Raw genomic sequence first — 25,635 nt, forward strand, 5'->3', positions numbered from 1 at the left:
GAGGCCAGCCTGGTCTACAGAGTGAGTTCCAGGACAGCCAGGGCTACACAGAGAAACCCTGTCTCAAAAAAATAAATAAATAAATAAATAAAATAAAATAAAAGAATGACTTTGTGAAGAGGAGTCACTTTCTGACATCGGTTGTGGTAACAGGCTGCCCACAGGGAAAGACCAAGACTCTTGGTTGCAGCATGCTTGTTTGAGGGTCACACATCAAATCCAGCTTCTAGAGGAAGGTGGGAGGAGCCGGAAGGTTGATGTTCTCTGCCCCTTCTCAGGACCAGCCAAGCAGCTGGAAGGAGCCTTGCATCCGTGTGACACGTCTCTCAATTGAAGGGATGGATTAGGAATTCTTTAGCTGAGACTTTCACAAACTAAGAACAATTTTCTCTTCCTTGAGTAAAGTCCTTGAGCTGGAACCTCACTTTTTAACAGTTCGACGGTCTTTGCTCTGGCCACGATCCTGTCTGTTAGGAGTGGGACTGGAAAGGTTGCTCTAGATATGAATGGCCACTGATCTGGCTTTCAGATGCTCCATCTTGCTATGTAGCTCTACATCAGCAACCCATTCTTGTCGCTGTTGGGGACCCACCACACCCTCCAGATGTATATGGTCTGTGCCAACCAGATCGTGGGCTGGTCTAACGGACATTGGAGCAGGATGGCTCAATGAAGCTTTAGTCAAGAAATGAAGAGACTGACTCTCTAGTAAAATGCTAAAAATGTAGGATGCACAGGGATGCCCTCCTTGGTAGACTCACTGTTTGGGCTCAGGGCTGTAAGCAGAGGGTAAAACCATGAATTTTTTCTAAGGAAAAACAAAACAAAACAAAACAAAACAAAACAAAACAAAACCTCAGGCTGGTGAGATGGCTCAGCGGTTAAGAGCACTGACTGCTCTTCTGAAGGTCCTGAGTTCGAATCCCAGCAACCACATGGTGGCTCACAACCATCCATAATGAGATCTGAAGCCCTCTTCTGGTGTGTCTAAAGACAGCTACAGTGTACTTACGTATCATAATAAATCTTTGGGCCAGAGTGAGCTGGGCCTGAGTGAGCAGAGGTCGCTCAGAGAACTCTCACAACCACATGGCTCACAACCATCTGTAAAACTACTGTGTATTCATATATGTAAAATAAATAACTAAATCTTAAAAAAAAAACTCTACTAGCTTGTGCCTAAGATTTTATTTTTGATGTGCTCCTGACTTACTAATATAAGTAAGTAGCCGATAGAATTTTCCTCATTATTGGGTCATAAAAGTCATACTACAGACTCAGCTTCTGGTCATTTTGGAGAAGCAATGGATTCCCCTACTGGGGAGTGCCCCAGCTTATTCTCTGTTACTGGTGGAGATCAATGATGGTATATTATTGCTTTGCCAGCCTCCCTTGGAAAAGTTACCTTGATCAAGGGTACGTATAAATATGCTACACTTTAAAAGTATCATTAGTGTCTATAAAGGGAGGAAAACAGATCGGGAAGCCAGAGGGAGAGTAGCCAGTTTTGTAGCTGGCTGCCCTCTTCAGCTGGCTGAAACTGTGTGAATATTCCTGAAAAGTATAGGACTTAGAATGATGCCACACAAAATTTTCACGTTATCCTTTCCTCTGCCCCACTTACATTTTGTGGAGGAAAAGACTCCTGGTGGGAAACCTAAAGCCACTAAGGTTTCCCACCAACCCAATTAGGGCTCGTCTGCTATTGAATTTGAGTTAGAATTAACTCTGTACCTTCATGGCCTTTGTCTGCTTCTTGCTAGATAAGATAGTCTGATAGGCAATATAGAATATAGAATATAGAAACCCTGTATGTAGATGTGCATGTGTATTTGTGTATTTGCATATGGACAATGTGTGGATATGCACACAAGCACGCACACACATCTTAGGTATTACCACCTCCCTTTTTAAAGGCAGTGTCTCTCATTGGCCTGGAACTGACCAAGTACACTGAGGGGGCTGGCCACTGAACCTCTGGGGTTTGCTGTCTCTACCTCCCCAACTTGTATTACAAGTGTGAGCTACCACGCCTATCTACTTTGTATCCACTGTGGGTTCTGGAGACCATAGGCAGGTTTTTATGATATGCCCTTTCCCCATACCTGAAATGCCTTCTTTGTGAAGATACTTCTGTGGAAATCAAGCTTGTGTGAATAAGTGTGCATAGCAGGCCCTCATCTACTGTGTGACCAGGGTGCTTCTCATTTGACCTCAGCGGCATGTGCCATCTACTTCTAATAAGACTATGGGCTGTGGGTCTTCCGGGTCCTGGAACCTGCCTGGCAAGTCCTTTAACACTGCCTGGCAATGTCTAGAGGACCTTCCATGGAAGAGAGGGGCCTCTGATGTCTCTAGCACAACACTCTGTGGGTACTGCTGCAAGGAGTTCCACTCAGTGTTCTTGATGTAAACCAGGTGCGAAACAGCTATGTGGAACCCCAACCCCATGGGCTTAATGGTCCATCTGTTGTGCAGCTCAGAGCTTCTTCCTCAAAGCCCAGTGTATCCACCTTCCAAGCTAAGGCCTGCTGTGCTCAGACCACACTAGGGAGCCTCTTTCTATTCCCCTTACTTTCTTGATGATACGGAGATGTCTTAACTTGAGCCCACAGGCTTTGGGCCCAGTCTAGCATTTCGGATGTTTCTTGCAAAAACGGTCAATGTTAGTGCTGGTGTCTGTGTGTGTTTGTGTGTGTGTGTGTGTGTGTGTGTCAGTGTATGTGAGTGCCTGAGTGTTTGAGTGTGTCTACGTGTGTGTGTGCACATGCATGTGTATGTCTGTGAGTGTGTGAGTGTGTCTGTGTGTGTGTCAGCTTGTGAGTGTGAATATACATGTATGTATGTTTGTGTCAGTGTGTGTGAGTGCCTGAGTGTTTGAGTGTGTCTATGTGTGTGTGTCAGTGTGTGTATGTATGTGTGTGAGTGTGAGTGTGGGTGTGTGTATGTTTCATTCCCTATTTAGGAGATCTCTTCCAATGCACGCTCAGAAGACCCCAGTATCTCTGAGCCTTCTTGCCTCACTTCTCACAATGAATATTCAGAGGCTGCAGTCACCAAGGACTCAGGTCCTACTACTACAGCCCTAGCATGAAAGCTACCAGGAAACACTGATGACAGGCCCGCCCTCCCCCCCCCTCTCTGCCCCTCACATGGCAGTAGAGGAGAGAGTCCTGGGGAACCTCTGAATCAGGCATCTGTCCCTCCCAACAGTGGGCTCACGCCTTTCTGGATAGTGTGTTGTCATGAGCATGTTGTTTTAAAAAGACAACAGACCCTTCTGTACTCCTCCCCACAGAATGCATCAGGACTAACTGGGCATAATGGATGCCCTGTTGAGAGCAGCAGTGCATGCATTGTTTGCCTGAAAATTCGCTCAGCATCTCCCTGGGAAAACGTGGCTGATTTATTTTATATATTTTGCCACCATCAGCAGTTGAACTCAAGCTGCTCCGTTCTCTGAAGGGTTAATTTTCGCTCGGTGCGGATCTAGGCTGATGGATAAATTGCAGCTCTCTCTCTCTCTCTCTCTCTCTCTCTCTCTCTCTCTCTCTCTCTCTCTCTCTCTCTGTCTCTCTCTTTTTGTGGAGGATTCTGAAGCCTTTTCTTCAGGATTAGTGCTGGCTTCTCGGCTGCCGCATGTGGGGTGACTCCGGATCTTTCTCCTTTACAAGAGCCACCCTTTGCAGCATTCCCCCTTTGGAGGAACCACTTAGACACTTCCAGCTGGTGGCAGGGGATGCGGCCATAACACAGCTCCTCCGGTCCCAGCTGCCTCCACTACAGCCTCTGCACCAGGATGGCTGCGCTCTCCTCAAGAGGGGAAGGCTCAGCAAGGTGTAGGATGAGATCTGGCCCCTGCTGTGGTGGGTTTTGAAAGCTGCAGTTTCCCCAGCATCTCTGCCTCTCTGCCTCTTGGATGCCTTTCTGCTCAGGCTTCTCTCCTGTGAGGGCTATGCTGCTCTATGCCTGATTAGTGGTACCCAAGGAGATCACCTTTCTCAGAGAAAGCTCTGCGCGCTTGAGACAGGGTCTTTTTTCAAATGCATTATGGCTCATGCCGCCTCCCAGTTAAAGAAAAACAGGGATTTAGAAATCAATGCGGAAGAAGAGACTGAGAAAAAAAGGAAACACCGCAAACGGTCCCGGGATCGCAAGAAAAAGGTAGCTATGTGTGCCATGGCCTCTCATCTTTGTGTGTGGATCTCCTTTGACATCTGTGGCAAGCATGGAGAGATCTTTTCACGTGCAGCATAGAGCGTAAATTGGGAGTAAAGATGGGGGGCTATTGGTGAAGCATGGTTACAGGCTGGGCTTGGGCCAGGGATGCCTTTCTCTGAGGGGGCTGAGTGGGGGTATGATTGCAGGGCTCTGCAGAAGGTGCGCCTCACTTTTCAGAGGCTCCGGCACGTTTGTACAACACACAAGGGTGTTGTCAAGGAGTTAAAGTTACTTTCTTTGCAGCTGGGTCAAGGTTAAATCGACTGCAGGTGACTTGTGTTTGTGGGAGAGCCGGCCTTTGTACTTCTTAGAGGTCCATTGTGCGGAAAAGGAGCTCTGTGTTGAAAGTGTGTCACATGTGTGCCTGTCCTGGGCAGCTTTGTGACCTCAAGCTAGCTCCTGTTCTGCCTTCTTGCTGTCCTTGGGCCTCTTATCTCCAGGAGGCATTTTTTTCAGCTGGGGTTCTGCCATGGAAATGAGCTACTAGAAATAACTTTGTGTGTGTGTGGTTAAATAGAACTGAAATCAGAGGTTTGAGTCTTACCTGCTGGGCGAGAGTGATCCTAAATGGAGGAATTCCTGTGACATGGGGGTGGAGGAGAGAGCCCTGCAGCCTTTATCACTGATGGCCTGAGATCAAAGCCCTGATGGGGCACTGTGTACCCCCTTCTGATGTCTAGGATTATGGGAGAGGGAGACACAGGAGAGAGATTCTGGGCCAGTGGTATATTTCATTGCAGCTAAAGATTTCTTACTATTTGATAGCTTTGCCCTTTAAGATGACTCCTGGGTACTGGCTGCTCTGCGATGCTCCAAAGGACTTTCCCTGCATGGCAATTAATCAAATTTGACCAAACCCAGTGATCTGAATATAGAAGCCAGTCATAAAGCATTGTGGTGTGTCTTTGTGTGAATACCCTAAGGAAAAGGAGGCCTCTCTATAGTTCTCTGCCTTGATCTGTCTGCTTTGCAAATGACATGCAAATTCCATCCCCATCCTCTCTTCAAGGGAGAGATGGTGATCTGGCTCGGGTATCTTTCCGGGTTCCTTTGGGGTTAGGAGAAGGTCTTCTGCCTTTTGAGAGGGAGCAGCCTGTAGGAGATAGGATTTGGAGGGCTGCGGTGGTTTTGCGGCAAGGTGTTACATTTGCACAATTTCCCTTGGGGTGTTGGTGTAAATAAACTCCTTGGCTCTGCTTTCATGGAAGTACAAACTTGGGGTAAGGAATTCTGTGCTGGTTCGTTTCAAAACCTCCTATAGCAGAGTTGGGAGATGACCGTGGTTTGTTAGGCTCTAGTCTTGCTTTATTCTATGGGGTTCGGCTAGGAGAAGGTCAGTATGGATGGCCTCTTGCCAAATAGCCCTGCCTCCACTCCCTGATGCTAAATGGCCTTCCATGACACCGAGGTACAGGGACTTTTTTTTTAAAATAAAGATTCAGTGTCACCCTGAAGGTTGACGGCAGGACCTATGTAGCACAATGGCTGTCCTGGTCCCCCGTGTGACTAGGAAGCCACACGGGGGAAGGGTGAGGTAGAGTTGCTTCAGGACTCACTGAGCTAGAGCAAAAGCTTCGTGGACCAGAATGCTTTGCTAGAAGTGTGACAATCTGCCCAATGTAAATCTCTTAGCAACCGGAGGGCCACATAGCGCAATATCAATATCGCCATTGTGGACAGGCAAGCTGGTGTAGATACATTCTTCTCAGGACACTCAAACAGGAGCTGCAGAAAGTGGCTTAGGAATGACACTATCACAGTGTCACAGATGTATTACCTGAAAAAGATAGACCCTGTGGTCAGATTTTTTTTTCATGGATGGCTCTTAGTGTACAGGGTAACAGTTTGATTACTTTGAAGACAAACTCCCTATCCACTTTGTATCCAAATGTAACTTTCATTCTCTGAATTGTTTGGCTTTGAGCCTCTCCTGAACCTTTTCCTAGAATTCTCATCAGGGCCCGTGCGCTACTTTGTTCTGTAGGACAGAGCCTGTACCAATAGAAGGGGGAAAGCTGTTTGTAAATACTGCTTTGTGGTTACTTATGCGGATAGTTGTTCATAAGCAGAATTATCCTCTAGGATCTTCTAATTCTGTAAAAGCATAGTGGACACTCTCAGACAACCCTTTATAGAAAAGCTTAGGAAGTATCCAAGTTGCTGTTATATAAAAGATCCTCTGACTTAGACATGGAAGACTTTGGTCCATGGCAAACCCACAGTTCAGGCTTAAACAAGCCCAAGATGACCCTGTCTTGACTTTTATGACATAGCAGCAAACATCACGAGATAAGATTAAGTATTATAGTCTAATCAGAATGCCTAGGAACTATAATGCCAGACTGTCCTCCACCGGGTTTCTTGAAGCCAGTTAACTGCACATTTATTTTGTTTTAGATAATGTTAACTAGGAGCACAGACTCTCTCTCTCTCTCTCTCTCTCTCTCTCTCTCTCACACACACACACACACACACACACACACACACAGGCACAAAAATGCTAATGAATTTGTAATTAGTTGAATTTTAATAAAGATGTTTTATTTTGAGTAACTTAAGTAGTTTTAAGTGGGTTAAAAGAGAAACGCATCTAAGAAATTCATCTTCAAGCCTGTATTGAGGGTTGAAGGTGGGGAGGCTATTGGAGATGGACCCCAGGTCCCTGCACATGCTCAGTGCCCACTCTCCGGCTGAGATCTATCCAGGCCCCTCATTCTGTTTGAAGTGACTACAAGCAAAGTTTTAATGGATATTGGTTTAAAGACAGATAGTTCTTCCCATAGTTCCCTGTGGATCTTTCTGACATAGTTCTGTTTCCCTGCACACACCCCTCCCCTAATGGGCTGCTTAGGGCTTTCAGCAGAAGAAGGCAAGCCAAAGCGGGCACAATGCCCTACCTAGGTGATGCCAGGTCTCTGTTCTTGGCAGCTTGCAGAGAGAAACGATGTCACTGGCCCATAGGTGTATGTAAGTAGAAGGCCCACCCTGCCCCAGACAGAAGGAGGCATGAGCTCACTTCTGGCAGTGCCCTGCAGTTTCTGCATGCTCCTTGCTGCCATTATCCATGGTCTCTGCATGTTCTGCCCTTCCCCTCAACCCCACGAGCTACTAGCATTTCTGCACTGAGAACCATCAAGAAAAATAAGTCTAATTTATGTAGTACGTTGTCACCAGACATGAATATCTGCTTGTTTATATTTGCAATATCTGGTAAAAAAAAAAATCAAACCAAAGCAAGATAAACAAACCCTTGAAGTCTGCCTGAGGGAACACCCAACACTCAGGTTCTATGGAGATTCTTCTTTATGTCTCTGGGCATAGCTGACACAGTGCTGGGTACTGGCATGAACTGGAAATCATGTGAGTAGTTCAGTGTTGTGAGCACTATCATTTCTGATTGCTAGATGTTGAATTTGAATAATCAATAGTGAAGTAGGAATAAATTCTCACTGTTTCATTCTTACATTTGTTTATTCATTCAATCATTGTGCACGAGATGAGTTCTACCAATCAGATTTGGCAGTGGATGTTAGCTACAAAGTTAAAAAAGAAAATAGTTGTAACAGTATGATAGCTCCCAAGAGAGATGAGAAGAGAGATAAACCCACCTTCCATCACCTCCTCCTCGGGGCAGAAAAAGCACCCAAGAGCTTTACAGAGATCTCCCTACTTCAGTTTTCTACAACAGGTTCAGAGAAGGGTCTGAGCTTTGGAGGACAAGACAGGAGTGTAAGGACCCCAGGGGTCAAAATGGTGACCACAGGAGAAACCGCTGGGCTACCTGGAAAGCAGACAGTATTTTGGAATGTTTTGGGGGAATGGAGGTCTGAGTATCTGGCAGAAAAAGTCAGGAGGAAGCAGAATATGCAGACCTGTGTGTGTGTGCCATCCTACAGGGATTGGCCGGATTCCTGCTCCAAGGTGGCAGGGTGGCTGTTCTGGAGCAATTCATTGCTTGTCTGTGTTGTAGACAGCAGCGGCAGAGCAGTCAGGAAGCTGGGATGGTGATCCAGGCAGGAAGATGCTGGGAGCCCAACCTGGGGGAGGGCGGGAATGTGCCAACAGAGAGGGGGTGTGGCATGCGAAAGATATTTAAGGGAAGATGCAGTAGAACTTGGCAATGGCTTGTAGGTGGGAAGTGAGAAGAAATCAGATTCTAGGGAAGCTGCCAAGTTCCTGGCTCTAAGGGAGACAAAAGAATCACAGTTCCTGGATCCAAGCCTTCGCTCCCAGGCCCATTTGCTGACCAGGTACCATGCACCAGGTGGGGCTGTCTTTGCATTGCCTGGTGGCCAGAGGCTCATTTAACATTCTCAAGGACCCAGCGAAGTGTGTGTTTTTAGTGCCTCTATATTGCAGATGAAGAAGTTGAGTCATAAGCCAGTAGACTGATGTCTGGAGTTCCCACCCCTGGTCTCAGGAAGCTCCAGTGTGGGCTGTCCAGTTCTCTTGACACACTATTGCATGATTGCTATGAAGCATCCATTCTGCCACTACTGTATATACAATAGACTTGTGGGGATGTGGCTCAGTTGCTAAAGTGCCTGTTGTATAGTGCCTGTTGTATAAAGCGTGATGACTGGAGTTTGGTCCCCAGCATCTACATAAAAAAGATGGGCATGCTAGTGTGTGCCTGTAATCCCAGGACTTGGAGAGGTGGGGGCAAGCAGATCGCTGTGACTCACTGGCTAGCTATCCTAGCTGAAGGTGCATGCCAGGCCACAAAATGAGTTTGAAAAGAACAAAAGATTGAAGGCTCTTCAAGTATGACAAGAGAGGTTGACCTCTGACCTCTATATGCACATATCTGCACACATGTGCACCCACTCGAACACATACAAACACAAGAAGAAAAATTTAAAACTTATAAATGGCCTTCTTTCAGAAAGTTTTGTAAATGAGAATGTATTGCTTATATCAGAAATCTCAGGTTAGTGGGCATCTCAGAATAATTCAGCATTGTCATGTGTCTTTCTTTCTCATCCTCTGGGTCATGTAGTTTAAGGTTTTACCTGAAATTTCTGCCTTTCAGTGTTAATTTTGAGGCATGTAAATGTTTTACCTGCATGTATGTCTGTGTACCATGTCTGAGGCCAAAAGAAGGCCTCAGATCCTCCCTGGAACTGGAGTTACACAGAGCCACCATATAGTTGATGGGAATGGACTCAGGGTCCTAGGAAAGAGCATTCAGTCCTCATGACTTCTGAGCCATTTGAACCCCCTCCCCGCCCCAAGTTCTGTGTCCTTAAAATGTATTTGAGCACTGCAAATGAAAATTACCAACACTAGGGCTTCAAAGGCCAGCTTAATGGCCTCTCAGGAGTGTGCACATGCCTGTACTACGTCAAAGGGATTCTAAGAGATTAATGTTTTATCTCTCTTCTCCATGGCATGGATATTATTTTTTATCTCCATTTGTTCATAAAAGGATTTGCCTAATGTCTTGTAACTAGTCCGTGGTGAACGTAAACTTCTTGGGTAAGGTCAAAGCAATGAAGGGCTGAGAACAGACTTCAGAATACGTGAACTGTGTCTCTTGCTGGGATGTTTCATGCGTCTTGACACATTACAGTTTCCCTCATACCTAGCCAACTAGATATTTATGTCGTAAGGTGCTGGGTTGTGCATTCACCCTGCAACTGGGCTTTTACAGGATGCGATTGCTCAGACCCTCAGGAGCTTATCCTGGTTCCTTATTTATCAAGAAGAGAAATCCCAGGTCTCTGGGGGAGCCCATTCTATCTGTTGCTGAGCTTGTATGCTGAGCTGTGATATGTGTTTTCATGTAGTTTATATGTGTTTTCATGTAGTTTCGTGTAGTTTATCCAGGAGACCATGATCTTTGAGGCCAGGTGATAACAATTGGCTATAAACGAACTGAGTCTTGCTGCATCAGGGTCAGTTGATGGGGTCAGTTGGCAGATAGAGGATTGAAGGGGTGAATGGACGGTAGCCCTGCGTAATGATCATGAGCACAGAATGGAGGCTGTTATGCGAGGTTGGATGCTGGCATTATCACTCAACTGCATGACCTTGGGCCTCAACCTCTTCATCTGCAACGTTGTCTGTCATTGTAGTGAGAATGTGCATGTGCGTGTGTGTGTGTGTGTGTGTGTGTGTGTGTTAGCAACAGGCCGTAGGGAGAGACAGTGAATGTCTGGAGAGCATAGCGGATGAACCACATAGAGTTGACTGTTGCTGCCATTGAGGACGTACAGAACAGAAAAATAAACTACATCACTCGAATCCAGCACTTTCGGGAGTTATACCAGTTATAACTCCCAGAACCCCACAGGTCAGCTCCTGAGGAACATCTTGCAGAGCGCAGAAGGGTGCTTAACTCCCTCCTAGGAAGCCTGCAAGCCTTTGCCCTTGACTGGCACACCATTATCCTGGGGATACAGAATACATCTGCATTAAGACTTGTCAGCCAGCAGGCTGGTTTCCCCACCTCATTCATACCATGCTACTATGTTTCCTCTATAATTTTCTCTCATCTGTTCATTCAGAGCACTATGCACTCATTCACTATTGATCAGCTAGTACGGCGAAATCATATTAGACATAAGTGATACATTTATTAATAGGTCTGAATGTGTTTTATAAACTCAGAGGTTTAGGGCTTTCCCCACCATGGTTTGTTTTTGGTTTTGTTTTTATTTGTTTTTTCCCCAAGATAGGGTTTCTCTCTGTAGCCCTAGCTGTCCTGGAACTCCCTATGTAAACCTTGATCTCAGAGATCCACCTGCCTCTCTGCCTTCTCAGTGCTGGGATTAAAGGCATGCACCACGATATACAACTTTATTTTTTTATATTTCTAAAGATACTTTTGTTAGTTCTTTGGGAATTTGAGTTTTGAGCATATTCACCCCTCCTCCAGCTCCTTCCCTATTTATTCTCCCCATTCACCCAACTTTGTGACTTCTTTTTTTTTTCCCCCACCTGTCAAGTTCGGTCTCTGTTTCCCATCCTTTCATAGATGTGTGGCCGTCCAGTGGAGTGTGGTCAGCTTACCGGTGGCAACACTGTTAAAGACACTGATGCTGCCCCCTTCCAGAAGCTAGATCACCAGAAGTTCCTTGGCCAGGGGTGGGACCTTCCTGTTTCATGCTGGGATTTGCTCTGGCCCAAGCTTGCACATGACTTGAGAATCCCATAGTAGCCACTGTGAGTTCACATGTGTAGCTGCCTATTGAAGGAAATATTAAAAAATGAACCTGCCAACTCTCCATCGAGCCGGACAACCTTGCTGCGCTCCTGCCGGCCCACTAACTCTCCAGCCATGTGGGATCACAGGGCTCCTGCCAGGCCATCTCTCCAGCATGGGCCCCAGAGTTCCTCTTGATACCACACAACACCCCATGCACCCCACAGTCAGCCATCTCAACACCTAATTACCTGGTAGAATCAAGACTCTTAAAGCTTAATTAACCAATCAGATTTATGGATCAATAATATCACAATTTACAAGATGCCAATACAATAATTTCAGAGCCAATTGATAATGATAAAAGCTTTATCCCAATATTCCTAACCTTGTGAAATCATAGCTACTTGTGTCTGGTAAACACCATACGGATTCACATCCACAGCCATCTTCCTTCTCTTCCCTGTCTCTGTAACTCTTAGCTCTGCCTCCCTTTTCCCTGTCTAATCACAGGCCTCCTTGGCACTAATGTACTTAGACAGGGAAAATCCTGTGACAGCTGCCCTGCTGTGTCCTGTACCTGTTTACTGCCTCTGGCTCTTAGAGCCTTTCTGTTCCAGCAATGCATTCATCTACAGGTATAACAGTGAGTCACTAGGAGTAATTTTAATATTTTGCCCACTTAGAATAACACTAGTAGGTTCGCCCTGAGACCTACGACTTGTTTAGCTACATATTCTTGGCCCAACAATGATGCCAGGTATGGGTTTCATCCTGTGGAGTAGAATTTAAGTCCAATCAGAAACTGGTTGGTTGTTCCCATGGTGTTCATGCCAGTATTGCACCAGTGAGTGTGTCTTGCCAGGCCAGTGTTATCATAGCTCTGTGAGTCCTACTGTAGCTGTTGATAACTTTTTTTTTTCAATTCCCCTTCAGACTCATAATCTTTTTGTATGCTAATTTTCCTTTTTGCAACATGATACATCTATAATCTGTGTATGTTGCTTTCTGGAATCTTAACACGGAAAAATGTTCACTTTTCATTAGTTTTCTTAGGGAGATTTCACCAGCAGGTAAGTGTGTTTTGACCCTATCACATTTTATTTGCATCTACCGATTCATGTAATAAAACCATCAGTGGAGTGTGGTGGCCCATACCTTTAACACTCGAACTCAAGAGGCAGAGGAGTGAGTTCCAGTGCAGCCAGGGCTATATAGTGAGTCCTTGGGCTCGGTACTGGTATCACAAAGGAGGGATTTCTAGACCACCCCCCCCCTTCTCCCACTTAGATAGAGCTTGCCTTGATCTACACAGACAGGTAAAAGATGATAAGCAAACAAAGAAATAAGTATTTTTGTGGATTTCCTGTGTGCTCAGGACCTTTTGAATTCTTCATAGTCTTCATGTTTATGTCAGTGCTGTAAGAACGCAGTGTAATTCATGTATTCAGAGATCAACACCTTGGCAGCCTACCCTGGGTCTGTACCATTCTCAGTCCCGTGTTAAGGCTGTCACAACCTCGGGTGAGGTTTTCTTAGGGTCTCTACTAATGGGAGTCCAGGGTAAACCCAACATCAAGAAAATAATGATCCCTTTTTGAGAAACTAAAAGTTAAATGTCTTAGGAGTTGAATTTTTTATTAGTCCTTGATGTTTGGATGCAAAGGCCTAGAGTTGTACAAACAACTGCCCTTTCAGATAATGCAGTTATACGTTTAAAGTAGTGTTTACGTGGACTCTAGTCACCGAAAAGTGTTTATTTATAGATGTTGATGTGTCGATTCAACATGAAAGGGGAATGCCTGTATACATCATGATGTTGTGTTAATTTCACTCTGAAGAGGCATTTGCCTTGAGAGAGAACTTTTAAAAGCCAATAGCTCCTTGTAGTTTTGCTCAAATTGGGATTCTTCTGCTCTGTATACATTAAAAGAGAGCAAAGCAGTAGAACCCCACTTTGAATCTTTAGCACATAGTCAGGATTTTATTCTGGGCCCTGTCGGATTCTTGGAAGATGTTGGGCTGTTGGGGAATCTGCCGTGTGGACCACATAATAAAGAATGAGAGAGAGGAGGGATGGGTGGAGGGATGGAGGGGTGGTGGTGGAGCAGGCCATGGGGCAGTAGGAAGGAAATTACTCCAGAATGTTCTAGGTCCTAAAGGTAGAAATATAGACACATTTGTTACCTGCATGGAGCTGTCTCTACAGACCCTGCAACTTCAGTCATTCAAACAGTAGTATTTTATCCCGGTGAAATGTAGTTTTGTAAGAAGTCTAAGAAGGACAAGGGAGATGGTTCAGTGGGCCAAGTGCTTGCCTCAGAAGAGGAAGAAGCTGAGTTTCTATCCCCAGAATGCACCTAGCACTCTCTCAAGGGGATGGGAGAGAGAGAGACAAGAATCCCAGTAATTCAGGCCAGTTAGTGTAGTGTAGCAGTTGGGGAAGCAGAGACTGTGACTTAAGGAAGATCTAAGGAGAGGACCGGTACCCATGGTTGTTCCCTGACCTCCACACTGTAGAACACATGTGCTCATAATCACACACACACACACACACACACACACAGAGAATAAAACCAGAAGTCCATACAGTTGAATGTTTGAAAGCATGGTTAATTTTAAGAGGACCAGGACATTAATAAGGCATGTAAAACGGGTGGTATATAGAGAGGCGTGGGACTGAGGGGTGAGTATCACTCACTGTGACCAAGGCTGGATGTTAGTTCACAGTGAAGCTGCTATTGATTGGTGAAGGTGCTATTGATTGGCCTGGAACAGCACCTCCCTGGGTGTCAGTTCCCATATTGATCAACAGGGATATTTGTTATTTTAGTAGAGACACGGTAAGGCAGCTCATGTTGCCAGCTTCCTGGAATCCAGGGAGCTGCTTAGCAAGGTTCCCAGCCTCTTTTCCTGTCACATGGTCTTAAATGGAACTGAGCAGCTACAGCCAAAGAGAAAGGGGGAGGAGCTCTAAGAAAACCCGAGAATGCCTCTGAGCTCTCTGGCAGCTCACAAACAGTTGTTATTACTCACTGAATGGACTGGTGGATGACATTGTATAAATACATCACTGACCCCCACATAGCATTTGAGTGCCTCAGGTTAGCTCTTCGGACCCTCTTCCCTAGACCCTCTGGGAATTAAATCCACCATTCTGAGAACTGCTCCCAAAGACTCCTGTGTTAACTACACTTTGCATTCATTAACACCCATGCTAATTAGTTTCTCCGTGTCTGCATGGTCACCTACGTAAACACTCAAGAGGGCTCAAGAACCATATGCACAGGGACTGGCAAGATGGCTCGGCAGGTAAAGGCACTCGCCCCCAAGCCTGACACCATGGGTTCAATTCTTGGGACCCACGTAGTAGAAGAGAAAACTGACTCCCTCAAGTTGTCCTTTGATCTACACAAATGTACTATGGCACATCCCCTACACAGAAATCAACATTTTTTTTTTTAAACAACTGTGTTTACAGGCAAACGATTCCCTGAACAAGTGGCCTTCATTTTGCAAATTGAGCCAGATTTCTGTTGATGTGTTTATTTGACTAAAGGTAGCTCCTCGGGCTGTGTGACCCTTCACTGTTTACAAGACATGTAATGCATATGTGTGTGTGCATACATTTTCAGATGCATATTTACATGTATAGGGGTCATTACCAGTTTTCCATGCCCTGTATAATGGCCACAGTAGAGTTAATGTAGCAGTTTTATGCTCATTGTGAACTGAAGGGAGAATGAATGTTCTGTCCTGCATCATGCCTATCTCCAGAACTCGTAGGAATCTGTGGGCTATCTTCATCAGCCTAACCACTTCTGCCAAATTCCTAAGTTACTGTGATCTACAGCTTCTGTTTTAATCAAGTGTCTGTTGCTGCATGGTCCAGAGCAACTCAGGAAAGAAAAGGTTTCCTCTTAACAACTCTCGAGTCAATGTCCATAAGTGAGGGAAATCAGGTGGGGAACTCAAGGCAGGAACCTGGAGGCAGGAACTAAAGCAGAAGCCATGGAGGAGTGCTACTTACAGCCTTGCTCCCCAACACTTGTCTGGCTTGCTTCTGTACACCATCTAGGACCACCTGCTCAGGAATGCGATCACCCTCAGTGGACTGGGTCCTCCCTACCACATCAATTAGTAATTAACATAATACCCCCAGACTTGCCTACAGGCAAATCTTATGGAGACATTTTCTCAATTAAGGGTCCCTCTAGCGAGATAGAAGACAGTCTTATCATTTTACACTCATGACTTTTATATATATATATATATATATATATATATATATATATGAACTCAGAGGTAGAATGTGGCATAGAAATTACCCCTTCCTTTATTAATTGATCCCTAAGTCATTGACCTAAGAGGGTCAGATTGGGCATGCAAAGTGAATCAATGTGTGGAGTTCCTGTGACAATGAAGATTACAATTTCCTGTTTAGGAGAATCGAGCCTAGAATGTCCCAGCGTGTTACCTCATGTGCCCTAACTCACTGCTGTAAAGGGGAAATTCAAGCCCAGCTGAGCCCTCTTCCCATCCTGAGCCTTTCCCACCACCCTAAACCTACTATAGCGGTCTCATGTCACTCCTGGGAGCACGTCTTCTCGACAGCCAGTCATAGTGTGCTGTGCTGGGAACCCTTGCTTGAGACACCACCACCACCACCTCCCCCAACCCCCACCTCTTATCCCTGTCTCCTGGGGACACGACAAACTGAGACATTGTGAATGAAGGCTGACAACTTGATGTTACTTCAAATCGTCTTCTCTTCATTCTTTGCCAATCCATCTTCCCTGACGAAGGCTAAATTCCTAACAGTGATAAAGAGCTATACGTGCTACGGATCCCTAAAATGTTTGGTTTTTTTTTTTTTTTTGAAGCATAATAGCAAATAGTTTTGCATATCTGACTGGCTCTTTTGGTTCTTCTTTAATAAGTCTTATTTCCATGTTTTCCATGGTTTTCCATTTTATCCTAATGGTTCAATGAAATGACTAGCTTCTGTTAGTAGCTTACTCAGCACAGAGAGTAGAAATCCAAAGGCAATGAAGAGAGAGGTAAGAGGCGGGCATCAACATCGGAAAGCTATTTGAAAAGATGACAGAATGTTAAAACTGAATTCCAGTGGGGTTTGTCAAACATTAAATGAAAACATTTAATGATTTTCATCATCATCAAAAAAAAAATCTCCTGGCCTTATCAGTGGTCTTAGCTTCCCCTTAACTGTGAGAACAGCGGGCACAAATGAGGTCTAATTTTAGGGAAACTAGAGAGATTAGCTAAGACAGTAGACATAAATACTCCAAATTAATGGCTTGTGGGTTCCGCTAGCAAACTCAGCTTGATATCTTAGGAAACCCACCAGCAAATGTTAGACACGATGTTTAGTAATATGATTGACAGGTACCAAAGGCTGTTGTTTCCATTCATGCTTGAATAAATCTTTTAAGAAAGCTGGACCTAGTCCCACTTTGTGGGAGAGAAAGGGAAGAAACGAGGAAGAAAAAACTGAGTCTTGGAAGCTGAATTTATCAATGATAAACAAAAAATAATGGCAGAACCCAAACCCTTGTCCTTGAGAGTACGGGGCGTCCATCTGAGCTCTGCTTCACTATTCTAGTGACAAGATTTTCACAGGCAGAGGGGAGATCTTCACTCTGGTTGTTTGGGGTTTTGTTTCCTAATCAGTTTCATGGCATTCATATGCCTCTAAGCATCAGTGATAACTCGTTACACAATAGATAGCTCAAACGGTGCCTTTTAAGTAATGGCGCATGGCCTGAGCTTCGGGCTTTCAATCTGCAGTTGCAAAAGGGACATTAAACATTATTGCCAAGCGCAGAACCATTTGAATTGGGGGGTGGGGTGGGGAGAAAAGACAAATGCCAGTTGGACAAACGCCAGCTGGACAAAGGCCAGCTGATGTTGGAGTGTGGAGTTCTGGTCTAGAAGACACTGAGAGTAGGTCCAAAGGTGAAGACATCATGTTTTTCATAATAATATGTCTCCTCTTCCTCTTTTTGGCCACATGATTGGGTCAGGGGTGAGGAGACAGGGTGTGCTTGAAGTGAGCAGGGCTTCTGAAGTCACAGGGCATCCTCACTGCTCTGTTCATCTCCCTGAGGACCTGGCCTGCTGTCCCCAGGCACGGTGGTCCAGCCACCACAGCCTGATTCAATAGGGCTTCAGCGTGTCTGCTTAAACCTGTCGGTACAGTACCCTGCCTTTCAGTAACAGGAAGATAGCCATATCAATGTTGAAAACGGCTAAATGTAATTAATATCTGCCCTTTGAAGCATGGCTTTTATTAAAGACCCCCCTGCTTCCCATGATGGTTCAGCTGGAGTCACCCTCTGCTCTCATAAAACAAATGCGTCTGTTATGCACATTTCTTCCAAATGGTGCTGATGTGTTAATGCGGGGAACCTGGGCTCACGAGGGTCACAGAATCACTTGTCTTTATTACTGGAGAACTGGTGATCCGGATAATCTTCCTCGGTTCCGCTCAGTGATTCAGTTCAAAAGGCTCTGAATGTGCCTTGTCTTGTCTGAAATTGGATCTTGGATTGGGAATGGATTTTTAAAATGTGTTTGCGGCTAGAGATGTAGTTCGGTGACAGGAATACTTGCTTAGCATGCACAAGGCCCTAGGTTTGAACCCAGGAACTACATAAAAAGTGTGCATGTGTGTGTGCATTCATTTGTGTATGTGTGTGCGCATGTGTGTATATGCATGTGTGTATGTGTGCATGTATATGTGTGTGATTGTGCATGTATGTGTGTGTGCATGCATGTGTGTACATGTATGTGTGTGTGTGCGTGTGTGTGTGTGTGTGTGCACGTGTGTGTCCTCATTCCCAGCTCATTCTGTTAGGACCTGGCCAGTGGGAACCACGGTCTTCCTTTCCCACAATCCTGCCACAGACACAGCGTGACTTCCTCTCGCTGCCGGGTGTGTTAGCCCAGGTCTCTGTCAGTGTCAAGCTTCCTGTGGAAGGGCCTTGTTTTTAGAAGCTGATGACTAGATTTTATACACGATCTCCCGGTGCATTTTCTACACACTAGGATGGACTAACGATGCGGGCGTCTGCTCGGTGTGTGATAGGCGTTCTGGTTTTATGTCCTTCCTGGTGGATTAGTCAGGATTTGGTTTGTGGCAGAGACGAGGAGAGCACTCTTAACATCCATTTGCCATTCTGGGCTTTGACCTGTTTTCCTGAAGCTTCATTTTAGCTTTAGTGGGCCCTAAATTATTAATACAATCTGGGCTCTGCCTGTTCAGACAGCTTAATCTGCCCCATCTTTACTTTTGTTATTGTTGGTGGTGATGAGTTTTTGTTCGTTTGTGGGTTTTTTGTTTTTGTTTTTTGAGGGTTTTTTTTTGTTTGTTTGTGTTTTGTGGTTTTGTTTTGCTGTTGAGAATCTCTGTAATAATAAGACAAGTGATTTTTGGAGGTCCCGTTCAATGAGAACAAGGGCTTGGGTAAGACCCTTGGACCTAGGTCTGGAATTGAAGGTTACCCCAGTTCTTCCTTCTCTGTGGCACCTGAGGTCAACAACTAAACCTGCCTGAGCCTCTGTGGCCTCAGCCTACCTACCTGCCACCTACCACCAAGAGATGCTGGAGACACTAAACTAGATTGAACCCGAAGTGGCCAGCACAAGGTGGTGACTCACTCAACGGCTCATTCTTTGCCTCCTCCCCACCCCCACCAGCATCAGAGGGATGAGACCTTGTTTTCTACCAAGCATAGTTAGTGGGGGTTATCTGTTAAAGTGGGAAAGGGCATTTGCTGGAGCGAATCAGAGCAGGAGGCCAATACATAGTAACTGAGAAGGGCGTGTGCATGTGCTGCTGTCTGGGGGAATATTACAAATAGGGCAGCTTAAGCCATGGAAGCAGTGTGAACTGTGGAGACATCCGCTCTGGTTCCAAAGAGGTTCTTGGCCTTTCATAATGCCTAGAGTCAGCGTTGATTCTTATACACAGTATTGGGCTCCATCGAGATACTTCTCCCAGCACAGTGGATAGTCCCAATGCCCCTTGCCCTCTGCAGATCTGTGGGGTTTACTGTCCAGCCCCTCCGGAGAGCCTTCCTGTGGCCATTGCTGTGGGATTCAGAGTAAAATCCACTTGCAGGAAGTGCACCTGCTTAGTTCTATCTATTCTCAGTGGAACATTAGAGATTGTGTCTCATATGCAGTTTCCAGGGACCACTCAAGGGACCTACACAGCCCTCAGAAGCATGGAGTTTCTTGCTGAACAATAACTGTCAATCAGAGAAAATGTCTGTGAAATGCCTAGCAGCCTCTAGGACCCATTAGACCACTTCTGCTTGCTGCTCAGTCTGTTATGATTTGAGAGAGGGTTCTATCATATATCAGACATCCAATGGAGAAACAACGGGAGAATGGCTGTTAAATATTTCCAATGATATCTTTTTGTGTGTGTGCACGCACACACACACACGCACATGTAGATCCGAAGTCAACCTTAGTGTTGTTCTTAGATATTGTCCACCATGGGTTTTTTGTTTGTTTGTTTTTGAGCCAGCGTTTCTTGTTGGCCTGAGGCTTACTGATTGAGCTAGACTTGGTGGCCAGTGAACCCCAGAGGTTCTCCTTCCTAAGCCTCTGCTGCACTGGGATTGCAGGATTGGGTTCCAGGACAGAACTCAGGTCCTCATGCTTAGGAGACACGTATGTCATGGCGATGCATCCTTTTGAAAGCCCTTTCTCTTCTCTTTTCCTCACCTTCCCTCCCTGACTCAAATGACTAGATGTGTGTTACACTGGCATCATCTGTGTTGGATTTCTTCTCAGAGTATCTCTTGAACAGAATTCAAGAACATACATTCATTTCAGAGAATGTGTTTCTACAAATTGTTAATGGGTCTGTAGCATTCCCCTTCACTAATGTGCAAAGATATATCTGGTTCTCTTCCTCCTTCTCCTCTTTTTTCTCCTCTTCCTCCTCCTCTTCCTCCCCTTCTTCTTCCTCCTCTTTTTCCTACTTTTTTTCCTCCCCCTCTTCTTCCCCTTCTTCCTCCCCTTCTTCTTCATCTTCCTCCTCCTCTTCCTCCCCTTCTTCTTCCTCCTCTTCCTCCCCTTCTTCTTCCTCCTCTTCTTCCTACTTTTCTTCCTCCTCCTCTTCTTCCCCTTCTTCCTCCTCCTCTTCCTCCCCTTCTTCCTCTTCCTCATCCTCTTCCTCCCCTTCTTCCTCCTCCTCTTCCTCCCCTTCTTCTTCCTCTTCCTCCTCTTCTTCCTCTTCATCCTCCTCTTCCTCCCCTTCTTCCTCCTTCTCTTCCTCTTCCTCTTCTGACCCTTCTTCTTTTTCCTCCTCTTCTTCCTCCTCCTCTTTCTTTGTATTTAATGGAGTCTACATTTTGTCACTGCAGAAAAATACTACCCAGGACAGTGGCATTCCATCTTTTCTGTAAGCCATGAGTCTCTGGTTCCATCTTGTGCCATTCTCCCAAGAGCATGTAGCAAGCCCAACTCCCCCATTTTAAGGGGAGGGGTCAATCCAAGATCCCCAATGGATGGCTGAAACCACAGATGGTATCAACCACGTATGTATACTGTGTTGTTCTGACACGTACATAGCTATGTTAAAATTTAATTCATGATTTGAATACAGTAAGATTGACAACAGGTTGTAAAGGAGATAGAATACATGACATAAATGTGCCTGTGCCTGTGCCAGCATCCTTGTACCCAAGAGCTATTTCTAACTCAAACAAGAGCTCCATAAATACAAACACTGTGAGTACCAAACACACAGCAGTTAACATGATGCCTGAGAAGGGGGCAGTAATGATGGCAGGTAGCCCATACGAGGCAGACATGATCCACTGGAGACCAGTCTCCCCCTCTGCTGGGCAGCACCAGGCCTGGTCCTCAGCAGAAGCAGGGCAGCCTGAGATCTCACCACACTACTTAGAGTTCTCCACCATTTACGGTGCATGGGGTGTTTATGTGTGGACATATTTAGTACTATTTTGGCTTGGGATTGGTGGCTGGCAAATGGAAAGGTAGAATATAAGAAGACCACATCTGCCTGGTACAACTGAATGAGCTACAGAGTGGGGGTGGGATTTGTACATCTTACCGGCCTCTGCAGCCCTCTCAGCTCTGCCTCTGTGACGGCCACCCACCCCTTCTGCCTGTCACTACAGGCTGCTGTCCCCTTCCCTCTGAGAGTCTAGCTAATTATCATTACTATTATTTCTTCTGATTTCTCTAGCATCTCTAGACCATTTACACACAAACACTTCTGCCCTGACTCTCTCTCTCTCTCTCTGTCTTTGCTTTTACCCTGACTCTCTAACTCCTTGGGTCAGGTGTCTCACCCGCTGGCCCTCCTATTTATGATTGCTTTGAACTTTGACCTTCCTACTGCCCACCTCACCTTAGCTACAGGAAGTATACTTAAAACTTCTAAGCCCACAGGCTTACAGGGCCTGGCTGGCATCTTCTACCAGTCAATGAGGTATTTGATTCAAAGACACGGGCTCATGAGTGCGTTCGAATTTAATTATCAGGGCAAGTAAATTTAAATTTGTTTTGATTGTTTGTTTTGCTCTGCCCCCTCCTGAATTATAGGCCAGGGATGAACCCCGTGGTAGATTATTAAATCCCAAGGGGTCAGTGTATTCCTACTTGAATTTTCATGTCCCACCTAGAAAGCCTTGACTGCTGTTCATTTGGGAAGCAATGTGCTGGAACGGCTACTGTGTTCTGTGACTTTATTGTCTCTTGTAAGAGGGAATAATATTCACATCACTGAGACAACAAACAAGATTTCAGTCTGTTTTGTAGTGAATGCTGGGTTCTAAATCTCCACGGCAGGCATCACACAAATTCGATTTAATGTATTCCTGATGGTCTTCGCGGAATATAGGCTAAAATCGATTGTTCGGTTACTTCATTAGAGCGGATAAATGGATAACTTCATTTATTTTATGTGGGTGGAGGGGGCTAGTGTTGAACTGTACGGGATACACACACACAAAGGATGAGCGCATCTGCTGTGAAGGAGAGGGAGGTGCATGGAAAATCCCCAGTCTCTGGAGTCAGGGAAGCATAGAGGGAGGAGGGAGCCTCAGGGTCACTCAGCCGGGGCCTCTCTCTCACCAAAGCTCAATCTTCATTAAGAATCTTTCATTAAGTCTGCATATGAATTTTCCATGAGTGAAAATACCCTACTCTTAACACAGTCCACCTCTGAGAAACTCATTGTTACAGTGTACTCTCTCTTTTTTTAAAATATAATTTTCTAAAAGATTTATTTATTATTATATGTAGGTACACTGTAGCTGTCTTTAGATACCCCAGAAGAGGGCATCAGATCTTATTACAGATGCTTGTGAGCCACCATGTGTTTGCTGGGAATTGAACTCAGGACCTCTGGAAGAGCAGTCAGTGCTCTTAACCGCTGAGCCATCTCTCCAGCCCCTACGGTATACTCTCTTATTCAATACTAAACCAAGTACTTAGTTACTTAGTTACATCCACCTGTATTCTGCTGTTTACATAGTGAGGGCAGTTACTTATGGGCATCGCTGACCTTCTACGCTGAACATTCCTTTTATCTCTAGACATAGTCACGAGACTCTTCATCATTCTCCAACCCCACTCAGCCATGATGTGATCCTTAGAACTGAAAACAATATCTCATGTGCAGGCTATACAGCCTGTGACAGATTGAGGCTGTATGGCCTTCAGGTTGTCTACTTTCCCTAGAGGGGACCAAGATCCCAATCCTTTTGGGGGGAAAGGCAATTGAGCCCTTTCAGTCCACTCTCCCATGAGAGGCGTTTCTGTTTCTCAGGTGAGGTTCACCCTCTTTCCTTAAAGCTTAGATTTATCTTACATGTGATGTGGACACACATATGTTTGTAACCAGACAGGAACATTCATCAGCACGGTCATCCCCCTGTATGAAAGCTGTGCTTTACCCAGGTGCTACATCATCTCATTTTCTGTTGTAATTTCTCCTAGGGTTTTTATTTGTTTGCTTGCTTTGTTTTGTTTTTTCCTCTTTTGTGGAAATACTTGTTCTAAATAAGTATTAAGGGCCAGCCATACACATTACATTATTTTGCTCCCCTTCTCTTCCTACTGGGCTTCTGTTCCAGCTCCCATTTTTCATTCGGCTCCCACCCCTTGCCATCTTTACCACAGGAGTAGTCTCTGGAACAGATGGACACATTTTAGTATCAGTTGGATACCAGAGAGAAACAGATTATGTTATGTATTACAATTTACCAAGGCTGATTGTTATATACTTCCGACTAACCAATTGAATAGGTAGACAATTGGCTCTTTGGGGGCTAGACTTTAGGGGTGGAGTCTTTAGAAACTAGCAAGTATAGGGGATTGTTTTCACCCAAACAAGTAGAAATGACAAGGGCATAAATGAATCATTTGTAGTGATGAAGTTTATATGGAACACGCACTGTCTTGACACAGAACATTTCAGTGAGGCAGATCTTTCTAGGTCCTGGGGATTCCAGGAGAAATGAACCATGTGTAGCTGTTTGGGGACTGGTGGCCCTGTAAGGGAGTCAGACTGGTGTAGACGACAGAAGGCGAAGTTTATGATGAATAGAGGCAGTAGAGGAAGTAAGTAGGCATGTAGGAGGACATAGGACAGAGAGCCGCTTGGAGACTGAAGGGAGTCCTCAAGGCTAGTCATGTGAGAACAGAGGTAGATCATGGTTGGCATACCGGCTCTCTGAATATGGCGAAGAGGAGAAAGGTCGGCGCAGAGGATGGAAGGAGGGGATAAAGGCTGCCCTGAGAGGGGATGCAGAGGGTTGGCTCATCTCCGGGCCATCTCTTTCTGCTTTCCCCTGCTCGAAACAGTTGCAAAGAACGATTTGGAGGTAGGAAGTACAACGTGCTCACTGTGAACTTGGTCGTATGACTTCTCAAATGTCAGTCGGTTTTCAGGAGTTGGAATAAAAGCCAGAGCCTTTCTGAGTAATTAACCAGTAACCTGGACAGCGATTACTGAGCTGTTCTGAGGTACACTGAAATCATAGATGTTTGACTCAGAGGCCATTCATTGAGTGTGAAGAGTGAGCAGTTAAAATTACTGATTATGATAGTCATCTTCAGTCTTCCTCTTCCTCTTCCTCCTCCTCTGCCTCCCCTTCTTCTTCCTCCACTTCTTCTTCCCCTTCTTTTATTTTCTTCTCATTTCTCCTTCTCTTCATCCCCTTCTTCCTCGTCCTCTTCCTTTTCTTTTTCCTCCTTTTCCTCTTGTCTTTTCACTTCTCCTCCTCTTTCTCCCCTTCTGCCTCCTCCTCCTCCTCCTCTTTTTCTTGAAACAGGGTCTTACTATTTTGCCCTGGCTGACCTAGAGCTTGCTATATAGACCAGGCTAACCTGGAACCCACAGAGATTCACCTACTATTGCATTCTGGGAGCTGGGATTAAAGACATGTGCCACCAAACACATCCTTTTAGCAGTATTTTTCAATTTTCCAGCACTCTGAGAATTCACCTTCCTCCCTATGCCAAGCTCTTGTGAAGTCATTGTGCATTCTGGATGTCTAATTCAAGTTCGAAGCCACACTTTAAGGATTCTAGTCAAAAATATTCATGTATGCTCAGTCGACCTTCATATAAGAAATTTTTAGGCAAGCATACTGTCTTAGTCAGGGTTTCTATTCCTGCACAAACATCATGCCCAAGAAGCAAGTTGGGGAGGAAAGGGTTTATTCAGCTTACACTTCCACGTTGCTGTTTATCACCAAAGGAAGTCAGGACTGGAACACAAGCAGGTCAGGAAGCAGGAGCTGATGCAGAGGCCATGGAGGGATGTTACTTACTGGCTTGCTTTCCCTAGCTTGCTCTGCCTGCTCTCTTATAAAACCCAAGACTCCCAGCCCAGAGATGGTCCCACCCACAAGGGGCCCTCCCTGTTGATTACTAATTGAGAAAATGCTCCACAGATGGATTTCTTGGAGGCATTTCCCCAACTGAAGCTCCTTTCTCTGTGATAACTCCAGCCTGTGTCAAGTTGACACACAAAACCAGCCAGGACACATACCTAGTACTTTAAACAAAAAAAATTAAAGTTGTATATATATATATATATATATATATATATATATATATATATATATATNTGTGTGTGTGTGTGTGTGTGTGTGTGTGTGTGTTTGTAAATATACATACACATATAGATATATAAATATACAATATTGTGTATATTTTATAAACATATATGTATATGAGACCTTAATTTTATG

General features: G+C 45.1%; 1 protein-coding gene across 16 annotated transcripts in view; it reads left to right on the forward strand.

Moving 5' to 3' along the window:
• The window catches only part of Ank3 (ankyrin 3), a 620,582-nt gene that overhangs the window by 298,009 nt on the left and 296,938 nt on the right, over positions 1–25,635 (forward strand). For 2 of the 16 annotated variants that reach the window (XM_029482222.1, XM_029482225.1), the window contains exon 1: positions 3,548–4,164. The exons of 7 other annotated variants lie outside the window; for them this stretch is intronic. In XM_029482222.1, coding sequence (XP_029338082.1) covers positions 4,051–4,164 — 114 coding nt within the window. In that variant the 5' untranslated portion in view covers positions 3,548–4,050. Of the gene's footprint in view, positions 1–3,544; positions 4,165–25,635 lie in introns of those variants that run through there. 7 more of the 16 variants (XM_029482223.1, XM_029482221.1, XM_029482234.1 and 4 more) reach the window with 7 other exon arrangements.

This window comes from Mus caroli, chromosome 10 (genome assembly GCF_900094665.2).
Source record: "Mus caroli chromosome 10, CAROLI_EIJ_v1.1, whole genome shotgun sequence".
NCBI lineage: Eukaryota > Metazoa > Chordata > Mammalia > Rodentia > Muridae > Mus > Mus caroli.